At 40.9% G+C, this 11,598-nt stretch overlaps 1 protein-coding gene across 1 annotated transcript; it reads left to right on the top strand.

Moving 5' to 3' along the window:
• Nucleotides 1-7,661: 7,661 nt before the first annotated feature.
• pex13 (peroxisomal biogenesis factor 13) lies at nt 7,662-11,524 on the top strand. Its single transcript, XM_086180294.1, has 4 exons — nt 7,662-7,836; nt 8,618-9,324; nt 9,591-9,713; nt 10,550-11,524. Exons 1-4 carry the CDS (start codon nt 7,763-7,765, stop codon nt 10,891-10,893), a joined length of 1,248 nt encoding a protein of 415 aa, XP_086036420.1. The 5' UTR covers nt 7,662-7,762; the 3' UTR covers nt 10,894-11,524.
• The last annotated feature ends 74 nt before the right edge of the window (nt 11,525-11,598 follow it).

Here is an 11,598-nt window from a genome sequence, read left to right as displayed (position 1 = left end):
TGACTTTACACTTTCATTTTGAACAACAGAAATTCTTCCCTCACTCTTTCACTGTGACTGTGGTGATAGCAAAAACATTCTCCTCTCTTTCTTCACATATGTACAAGATATCAAAAGTCCTATATAACCTTGACTGACACCTGGTTCCTGTGGTCTTTTTTTAAACAATTTTGTTTGAGGCTTTTGATACTATTCGTGTGAGTATAAAGACATTCATTATGAACTATGAAACTTTGGTGAAACTTTCAAAAATGATTTTGTTGCCCTGAAATGAAAAATGAAATTTGTAAATAGGATTTGTTCAATGGCGGAACAGTGATGCAGTGGTTAGCATTGTCGCCTCACAGCAAGAAGGTTCCGAGTTTGAGTCCCGGCTTGGGCACGGGATCTTTCTGTGTGGAGTCTGCATGTTCTACCCGTGCCTGCGTGGGTTCTCTCCGGGTACTCTGGCTTCCTCCTACCATCCAAAGACATCAATTGGGGACGAGGCTAATTGATACTCTAAATTTACCATAGGTATGAATGTGAGTGTGAATGTGTTGGCCCTGCGATGGACTGGCGACCTGTCCAAGTATCAATTAACCTCGTCCCCTCTTGATGTCTGTGGGAGGAAGCCAGAGTAACTGGAGAGAACCCACACAGGCACAGGAAGACTCCACACACAAAGATCCCATGCCCGAGCCGGGACTCAAACCCAGAACCTTTTTGCAGTGAGGTGACAGTGCTAACCACTGCACCACTGTGCCACCCTGTGTGGTTGTATGTTAAGGTAATATGTATTCCTGCTTAACAGAAATGCAAAATGCCAGCATTTTATTCAGGTGGATGGGTCACTCTGTTATTTTTGAAGAAATGGTGTTGACCCCAAAGAAGTTGTCAGTAAAATAATATTGCTATAGTGAGATTAGTTGAACCCTATCATTACTGTTCAGACTAGCAGGACTTAGCCATGTCCCTGCAATAATATATAAGCTACTGTAATAGGACTTGAACCCGGAACCGTCTTGCTGTGAGGCGACAGTGCTAACCACTGCACCACTGTGCCACCCTGTGTGTATGCATATACACATACAGTGTATACTGTACACTTGTGTGTGTGTGTGTGTGTGTGTGTGTGTGTGTGTGTGTGTGTGCGTGCGCGCGCATATACAAGTCAGCATGTGCAGGTTTTTCCAATAAAGTTGCTGCTTACTGCAGGTCTTATTTTTTGCCTGTTTTTTTTTTTTTTTTTTTTTTTTGCTGCATCTGAGTATCAGCTGCCACCTGTACTTCCACCTGCTCACGTCCCCGTCTGTCCATCTCTCTCTTCCCTTTCTCTCTCTCTTTATCTCTGTCCCACTCTTTCCTTGTGCATATCTGTCTTCCTCCATTATCTTTCTTTGTCTCTGCCCCGCTCTCCTGCTCTGTTTCCCCCCAACCGGTCAAAGCAGAAGGCCGTCCCCATTGAGCTTGGATCTGCTCGACGTCCCCGCCTGTTAATAGAAGGTTTTCGTCGCCGCTGTTGCAAGATGTGCTTGCTGATGGAGAATTGTTGGGTGTAAATTCATTGAGGGAGTGTGGTACTAGACCTGCTCTACTTGTAAAGTGTCATGAGATAACTTTTGTTGGGATTTGACGCTATGAAAATAAACGTGACTTGACAATTGATTTGACATGATGAATTTTAATTCTTTACACAGATTTATAACCTTACATCTTCAATATCATTCCTCTTGTCATCACAATTCAGATGTTAAATGTTGATTAGATGACAAAGCCACATTTTGATTCTCGTCGTGTTCCATGAGAAGTCTTGAAGTCTTTCAATATCCTCAACAGTGCAGCATTCATTACAATGGAAATCTGAATCTTCTTCACTGGAGATGCTGGTTTTCTCTCGAAATTGGGAAACATGAGGGGAAATGATGTACTTACTGTAGCTTCCTTCCTGTTTCATTGTTGAGTGAATCTTGATTTAATCGCACCCAGATAATGAGAATAATCCACTCGGTGGCTTTTGGTTTGACTTTGCCGGTGCCAGCTCACTTGTCAGAATAAAACACAATACTATCAAAGATATTCTTAGTCCAAATATATTTATCAAAACACAAAGTAATGACAGATATCAGTTCTTGTGCACTGGTAAGTTTTAAATAAGCTTCATTTCCTGATAAAGATTAAATGCATACACAGTCACTTCTTGAAGGATTTGTATTGGTATTAATGTAGGACTTGAGATGAAAAGAATCAAAAAACTGTTTGTGCGTGTGAGTGGGTGCGCATGCACGTGTCTGTAGCGTTTGTTGCATCTGCTGATGTTGCCTATGTGTATACATAATGAGTTTGTCCTACATTCTTGGTTCAGTGCCTTTTGCAATATTTCCTAACCATGTCCTGGAAAAGGCGAGCTAGACCTGTTCAACCACCTATTTCCAGTCATGCCCCACCTCTGCATCTCCTCTGTCTCCTCCCCCTTCCCTCCAGTCCCTTCTCTTGCTAGCCTTCGCAGCTCTCAAACTTTCTCACACTGCAAACTGTTGCTGTCAACACTGATATCCGTTCATTCACACAACCTGAGTGTGACATCATCAAACCAAATTAGACTTGATACAGTACAGGGCAGCTTTGGCAATGAACAACTTTGCACTTACAAAGGTGATTGCATGTAATGTTATGAATGACAATACTTCATGCTCAGACTATTTGGGGTTTTATATCACTACTTCCTGTAACTACAAATATGTGTAAATTTGTAATGTGTGTAACATACCTCAACAAAAAAAACTGACTTCCAGCTTGTCATGACTTCATAGTAGGCCAATGTACATAACATGAAGATAGCACAATATCGTAATTCAGTGGTAGATTTAAAGGTACTCTAATGTCAGAATACTGTCTGCTGAGTCAACTCATAGAATTATGCCCAAACCACATTCCGTACAGTCCTTTTTTCCAACCATAAGATCAGTGAGCTGACACCTCTGTGTAAAATAGGAAGAGCAGTTATTACTTTCATTCTCTGAGAGCAGTTCCATTCCCTGTTCCTACAATTTTCAAACTTCCTGCAGCACATTTTAATTATAGGTATTGTACCTTATGTGGAACTAGAAAGGCACCTAGTGCAAGAACTAACTCATGTTTCAGAGCAGGGAAAATCCCACAGCTAATATATTAAAGTGTATACCTGTGTGATACAGGAGGCTCAGAAAGCTTTGTTTTTAAGAGATTTTACCCTGTAGATGGCTACTCCCTGCCTTTTATGCTTAAGTTGTGTGTGAGTGTACACACACACACACACACACACACACACACACACACACACACACACACACATGTATGTCATAACCACCATTGAATCAAACAGTGAAAAAAAGTAACATCACATCAAGTAACTGAAAGCTAACTCACGAAATAGTTTGAGAACTCTTAAGATTTTCCAAACCACAGGAAGTGTGACTTTTTACGTGCAGTCATTTTAAACTTCCACCAGTTAGTGGAGTCACATTTTAAAGGTGGGAGTTCACAATTGTCATCTTGGCTTTTTACAGCCTGGGGCGGCCGGGTCTGGATGAAATAGAGGACTTGCAGTGGAGCAACAGATAGATTTAACTAAGACATAGAGAGCACCTTGCCAATCAGAACATTTCTACAACCTAAAACATGCCCTGCTTTATAGTCTATTTTACACTAAATGGAAGGAAAATTTACCAAATTGTTTTTTGAGGTAATTATGAAGTGAGACATAGAAGTTGCCCCCTGCTGACCTTGAAAAGGAATGCAGGATGATGACACTTCCAAATTGGCTTCCCCTCTTAGACCGCAATGCTCTGTCATTCTTTTATCAAGTCTGTGATCAAAACACAGATTACCAAATTTTATTGGATCAAAAAATGATATCTGAAAAGTCACACTCTTTTGCTGTAGTGACTACTATGACTAAAATAAAGAGGCTCGGAGGAGTCTGAGAAGAGTCCATCCATCCATTCATATTCTTCTCCTTATTCCTGTTAAGGGTCACAGGGGGGCTGGAGCCTATCCCAGCGGCTACGGGCGAGAGGCAGGATTCACCCTGGACAGGTCACCAGTCCATCACAGGGCCAACACATGGAGACAGACAACCATTCACTCTCACAGTCACACCTACGGTCAATTTAGAGTATCAATCAGCCTAGTCCCCTCTTGATGTCTTTGGATGATGAGAAGAAGCCAGAGTACCCAGAGAGAACCCACGCAGGCACAGGGAGAACATGCAGACTCCACACAGAAAGATCCCGTGCCTGAGCCAGGACTCGCACCCGGAACCTTCTTGCTGTGAGGTTGACAGTGCTAACTACTGCACCACTGTGCCGCCTATTCAAACAAAGAGTATTTAGGGTATTTATTGAAGAAAAGGGAACAGACGAGTAATAAAACCAACTGATTGGATTAACTAAAAAAAGTGACGGTGTAACAATGTGATGGTCAACAGAAGACATCCAATCCTAACTCACCCACCACGTTGCTGAATGAACGGGTAAATGTGTAGAATGGCACCTCTGAGTCAATTACTGGAAGTTATTTTTAAAAAATGTACGTGTGCAGCCTCAAATGATAATAAACAACGCTAAATACACATCCTGATCACCCTTACAGTTGCTATTTAAACTTTACACTTCAATCGTGCTTTTCTCAACTCCACTGATACTTATCAGGTACTGTGTTTATACGTCAGATAACAGAACTTGATTATATTGCCTCTAATTCTGCAAAAAAGAATTTTCCATTTCCCCTATACTCATTATCGATACCACAGTACAGTGACATCGGCTATGCTATTTCCCTTTTTTGACAGGCAAATAACTATACAATCCTACCTTTATTATACATACCCACATCTATACATACTTAAACATCCTATTGACTTGCCAGCTCCTTTTATGTACAAGCCTTTAACTTCATGCATACAAACATACACACGCACACACACACACACACACACACACACACACACACACACACACACACACACACACACACAGCAAGAGGGAACAAACATCTATGAAAAGTACCCACATCACTTTCAGGCCAATCCAGCGTGTTGCCCAGCAAAACTACATTACAACTTGTTCAGAGGACTGGAATTTCAGAATGAAGGGAATGCTACTATCTAAAGTTTAGAGTGAAGTCATAGTTCTGGTTGAACCAGAAGACTATCTTTGTACTCAGAAACAGAAAGAGATCTATGGCTTATCATGAAATGTTAAGGGATCCTTTGACCTGTTACGTAGTGTTTAAACAATCCTGTTGTTGCTGTATAAACAGGAATATCCAGAGTACTTCTGTAGCAACCCCAGGAACTTTTCTTATTTCTTCCTTGCAGACAAATGTGATACCTTAAATCGATTTGGATTTTGACATTTGATTTCCAGAAAACTTCTGTCCCTTCAAGTGTCTGAATAAAATAACATGAAAGAAACATGGCACCTTTTAAAAAACATAACTCATTTGCCATCCCCTCCAGAGGCAGACAAAAAATGTTAACACAATTCATCCCCAATTATTCATTGTGTTAGACTAACTTACAATTATTTAATCTTTGCAGGTCTCAACACCCTCATGCAGCACGTAGGAAAGAAGTCTATCTTATTTTGCTCCTTAGAGGATGGACCATGAAATAATATTTCTCAAAAATTGCTGTTCCTTTGCTCCTTTGCTATGTTCATGATTTTTACTTCCCTACTGGTTCCCCCAACAACACAAGTTTCATAGTGTGTAAATAAATCAACATTTTCTGTTCCACGTTATTCATTTTCTGAATTTCACTGTTTGTTAAAATGTTATTTACTGTTTCATTTCATGTTGGAAGAATATAATTCCTGTGTTTTAGATAACTTCATTTTATTTGTTTGTATTTGTTGTTTGTTTATTTGTTTGTTTAGCCATTGCTTTGAAAAATACTTTTACTTTTACTACTTACTGCTTGCAGTGTGTCTTAAAGTTTGGTTTTCTTCCAAGGAATTATCTCTGTTGCTCGTAGTTTTGCGTTCCTGTGACTACAAAAAAGTAGCAGTTATAAAAAAGCTGAACTTGATTTCAGGCCAAAAAGTTTTCAAACATTGGCTGGAATGACTAGACTTGATTTGAACTTGATTCAAGTGCGCCAGTCACTGATATGACTAACTGGATGAACTGGAATAATGACTGTCAACCGCAGCTCCACAGGAACAGAGGAGGCAGGTGAACTTCAGGGACAACAAACAAGTCCTCCAAGGCAAACTCAACCAAAAACCAATATAAGAAATAGAATTTCCCCTCTTTTTTTAAAGATGTTCCCCAAAATTTAAAGAGTTTTTCTTGGCCCATGTGACATAATTATATCACTAAAAGACAGATGGACAGACAGCACCTAAAATACTACCTCCATGATAGAGGTACAGAGTTCATGTCAAGGTCAAGTACAATCACACCTTTGGTTATCATTCTTTATTATCTTTGACGTCCATTTTTCCTCACAGTCCAAAAGGTCATTGGTGCTCATCAGGAACCACAAATACCAAGACCTTCTCCAGCTAAACCATCTTCCCACGCGCAGTGACATCATGAGCCAAAACTTTGGATTCCTGCCATCAGGAATCCGTACACCTTGAAGACCACAACGGCAGCTTCAATGTCACACACCTACACTGTGGCAACACACAGGCAAATTATGCAGTCCAGCCCCCAGAGACTCTGATGCAAGAGCTCCGAACACACTCGCCCCCCCTACACAACCCTTGACATCACAGGGCTCCCTCACAAAACCAGAACTCCTCTGCAGTTAGTGCTTGCGCTCTCCTCACACTCGCAGCAGCCACCCCCTCACAAAACTCTCTGGTCGATCAACTGAACATCACTCAACTTGTTCTGAACACTGCAGAAAGCTTAAGGGGGATTCCCTTCATACATGTCATCACAAATGTATTGACACCAGCAACAAGAGGGGACAAATGTCACTATAGATTTCTTTTAATTAAATAGAGAAAATCCTTTCTTTCTATTAATTGTCCTTTTTTTTTTTGCCTGCGGGAAATATTGTTTATTTCCATCAGCAGAAGACCGCTGGGCAAGTGTTATGAGTGAAAGTCTTAAGGGTGTCATGAGTCTGAGGACAGCAGACTGTTAAGTATCATGTGAACATGATAATGAAAGCCCGTTAATCTGTCTCCCATTTCACATTTCAGTTCAGATTGGGCATTGAAGTCCAAGACTCTGGACAATGTTTACGTCACTAATCAGTTGAATCACTAGGAATTTGAAATGAGGGTTGTTAAAGTGACTGGACATTCAGACACTACTTCCACAAAGGAGGGAATTTCCCTTTTAGCTCTGTCTCCGTAAACTACAAGGGTGCGTCTTCTTTTCTGATAGGAAACAGCACCCTCATCTGGAGCAACCAAAAAAATGCATTATAAGTGTTTGGAGGAAATAGTTATTATAATAATAAGAGAATAAAAGACAATTTAATTAATTGAAAATTGCTCATTGTGATGTAAGATAAGATAAGATAAGATAAGATAAGATAAGATAAGATAACCCTTTACGACATTAAAAACTATATAAAAAACAGAAAATACTGACGTAAAATACTTACGTTATACATACTCCGATCCGATAGGTGGCGGTAGGCATCATTAAACTGTTATTCTAATCCGCCAAAATTGCGAAAAAGAAAAATAACAAGGGGCAAAGGAAGGCAGCAGCAAGGAACAACATTAGCAAAGGATTCAGGACATTCTTTGACAGACTTGTGAAGAAATACTGTGTAATGGATTCACAGCCACCGCTAAAGCCATGGGAAAGGCGGATTCCGGGGGCGATGAGTGGCCCTGTAAATTACAGGTAAAAGACCTTTAACTGCGTTAGCTAGCTCACTTGAAACCTATTCGTGCATTTACTTACAGCTGGCTCGCTGGTAACTAGTTAGCTAATGCAACAGCCGTCATTCGGAAGGTGAATTCTACAGTGGAATGTCAGAAACGATGGTCAATTATCATTCTTATTTCTGTTTCTCATTTTAGATTTTTGACAACCTCAGAAGTCTATCCAATGTAACCTTAATGCTAACCTGTAACGCCCTAGCTTAACCAAGTCGTCTTATTTGTCTAATTTCCTCGTGCACACAAGTTGTATTTTTTTTTATTACTCTTATCACGTTGCCGGTAAATAACAAAAAGCCACAAAATATGTTTAACCTAAACGTTGAGGAAATATCATGCGTCGGTGGTACATGTTTTATTACCATGTATCACTACATACACTTTCATGTTGACTACGACTAATTTAAGCAGCACCAGGCCACTCATATTTTCATGAGTTCATTTGAAGGTCATTGATTTATAGGTTTTGATAATCCAGATATGAATTCATTAAGTGACCTGTGTTGACAATACAATAGACTGTTACCTCAAATCAACGTACAAATCACAATTAATCATGACAAAGACAATGCTAACCTTCCATTGTGTACATTAAACTATCAAAGGTTAATGTTGATGGACACTGCCGGATGTCTAACTTATTCTTTAAGTGTCATCGTTCAGTTTAGTATGAGGTACTGTTTTTCTTTCCAGTAAATTTAATATAAGAATATGTTTGAACGTCATGTGTTGCCCAATAACAGGTCTACAGACTTTGGACCAGCTTCCAGCCCCTCAGTGACTTCCGGGCCTCCTGTCCTAACTAGGATGGCACCTCCGGTGCCTCCTCGTCTCGTCCAACAGTCTTACCGTCCGTCCTACAGCTCTTTCACCTCCTCATACAGCCCCTATGGGAGTTCCATCTATGGAGGCTACAGCCCCTACAGCTACGGCAGTGCCTATGGCCTGGGAAGGTACAGCCGCCTTCCCCATACAGAAGATGTTGCCCCCAGTAGATTTGTACAGCAGGCAGAAGAGAGCAGCCGTGGTGCCTTCCAGTCCATAGAGAGCATTGTCCAGGCTTTTGCCTCAGTTAGCATGATGCTGGATGCAACTTTTTCAGCTGTATATAACAGTTTCCGGGCTGTTCTGGATGTGGCCAACCACCTGACACGGTTGCGTGCGCACCTCACCAGGGTTTTGTCAGCATTTGCTCTGGTTCGTACCTTACGATACCTCTACCGGCGGTTACAGCAGCTGCTGGGGCGGAGGTCTGATGCTGAAGTTGAGGACTTGTGGGCAGACAGTGCAACTGATGCTGTGGCAACAAGTGGACCTCAGGGTTATGGAGCTGGAGTGGAGGATCAGACCATCAAGTCATGGCCTATCTTTCTTTTTTTTGCTGTGGTCTTTGGGGGGCCCTACCTCATCTGGAAGCTGCTGAGCTCCAGCACTGGCTCTGAAGACAGTGGTGAGATCTGTTTATGTTTAGGACTTAGTATTTAAAGATGATGTAGTTAACATCTGCATTTCCCAGCATACAGCATTTCACAAGGTTAACCGTAGCGATGTCAACAAATATTGGCTGATTTGTTTTGTGTTCACATGATATTTAATAAACATGTTTCACTGGTAACCGATCATTACACGGTCATCATTGTAAAAATTTGTGCACTTTGTCCTCTTACTTGAAGCAGGTATGAAAATGGTGTAATTGTGTCATGTTTCTCTGTCCAGCCACTGACTGGGCCAGTGGAGAGGATGATCATGTTGTGGCCCGAGCAGAGTACGACTTCTCTGCGTCAACTGAAGAGGAGATTTCTCTGCGGGCTGGAGACATGCTCAACCTGGCCCCTAAAGGTGAGAGCTGTTTAGGCAAACCTGTCTTTCCCTCAACATCCAGTACTTTCAGCAACATGCTGCCTTTTTGGAAAATTGATCATTGGCCATTGTCTTTTGAGCCAAACAAGAGGACGGATACCCTTCTCTCCTCTGTGCATGTGTTTTAGACAACAGGTTGTGGGCTGCGTGTCAACATACCATCTTTACAATATGTCACAGCTGTTTGGTTTCTATCATGATGTGGCTTTTTTATCACAGAAAATAAAAAATCGCATCTTCATGAACAATATGATATGGCACAGCCATGGACGAATCGTTGTAGCCAAGATATTGTGAATGCAATGTGGATGCTGTCAGTCAGTCACAGGCTTTGCTATGTTATTTGTTGTTTCTGTTTCAACCATAAAAATAGTAGCTAGATTGTGTTGAGCATTACACAACCTTGCAAAATGACTTGTATTACTGTCACAATTCGATCCATTTGGTCTGATAACAATTGTCAGATTATAATAGCTGCACAGTTGAATTATTTAACCGGATGTGAACAGCTCTGCTGACAGATCATGCTCGGTACACCTCCTCTCATCAGCAGAGAAATTTACCTGGTAGTGATGAGCTTGATAATCATTGTCTTAACTCATTTGGTGAGAACTTGAATGCTACAAAATTATGTTTTAATGCTTACATAATGAAAAACAGAACATTATGGATAAAGGATTATGCATTGGACTAATAGTTGCTAGCAGTGACAGGTAGTTGAAACTCAAAGTCTTCTGTATTGACGTGTTGTCCCCCAGCTCTTACCTCTTGAATTCCAGCTCAGATCTTGTCCTTTATTCTTCTCCTGTGTTCAGAGCAACAGCCGCGTGTGCGTGGGTGGCTGCTGGCCAGTGTGGATGGTCAGACCACAGGACTTGTCCCAGCAAATTACGTCAAGGTCTTGGGCAAGAGGAGAGGCCGTAAGCATGCAGAGATGGAGAGGCTTGCTCAGGCCCAGCAAGGGAACGTACAGCCCCTCCAGACAGCCATCTCTGCCCACCAACAGTTGAATCTTGCCCAGAACTTCACTTCAAGTTCAGCCTTCACCACTATTTCCTCAGAGGAGTTGCTGGAGTCTGCATACAAAGAAACCCCAGCTCCCTCCAGTGGGGGAACCCCAAGCACAGTGCTGAACATGCCTGAGAAGACTGACCTGTGATTTTTGTACATGTATGCACTTTGTTGTATACAAGTCTGTTGAATTTTACAAAAGCTGTCAGCTCAGTCAATAATAGCTTGCAGTGTTGCCACTTGACTAATTAAGAATTTAAAGTAGATATTTGTGGGAACACTGTGGACCCTATCAAGGATTCCTCATAGTTACTAGGGTAAACAAATTAATTATTTCAAGCGTCAACCTCAACTCTGACCTGCTGAGATTATTATTGGTCAAAAGGGTTTCCATACTTAAGCTGTCAGTCATAGTTCAGCTCTGTTGAGACCCAGTGCGTTTCAAATTATGAGGTTATCTTTACAGTGCATAAGTCAGAGCTTACACAAGAAAGACTTGTGTTGTTCATGGGATCATGTTTAATACAAGATGTAATGTCTTGACTTATGTAATGTGAATCGCCATCATGCTATTTGTTTAACCATGTACAAACAAAGGCAAGGTATTTAACATGACCATGTAATTACGTAACTATTTCTTTGGTTTTGGCTTTCACTAAGCTGCTTGGTTCCTTGTATTGAGTACTTAGTGAAAAAATTGGCTGTGTTCAATCACAATTAATGGGGACAATTTTGCACAAGTGCAACAGTTCACTTACAGAAAGTAATTTTGTAAATATTTATTTTTGAAATAAATATATTGTAAAATCAATGCCGTAATTGTGATATTTTATGTTAAAAAACGTGATACATA

The sequence above is a fragment of the Aulostomus chinensis genome, chromosome 16 (genome assembly GCF_037954235.1).
Source record: "Aulostomus chinensis isolate RoL2024-O1b breed Wild chromosome 16, RoL_Achi_v1.0, whole genome shotgun sequence".
In the NCBI taxonomy this organism is placed as follows: Eukaryota; Metazoa; Chordata; class Actinopteri; order Syngnathiformes; family Aulostomidae; genus Aulostomus; species Aulostomus chinensis.
This window is presented reverse-complemented; position numbering and strand designations above follow the sequence as displayed.

Excerpts from the sequence above, each read along its gene's own strand:
- pex13 (XM_086180294.1), top strand. The coding sequence starts at position 7,763 with ATGGATTCACAGCCACCGCTAAAGCCATGGGAAAGGCGGATTCCGGGG. Across the intron at positions 9,325-9,590 it reads CACTGGCTCTGAAGACAGTG|CCACTGACTGGGCCAGTGGA; the intron begins GTGAGATCTGTT and ends TTCTCTGTCCAG. Across the intron at positions 9,714-10,549 it reads GCTCAACCTGGCCCCTAAAG|AGCAACAGCCGCGTGTGCGT; the intron begins GTGAGAGCTGTT and ends TCCTGTGTTCAG.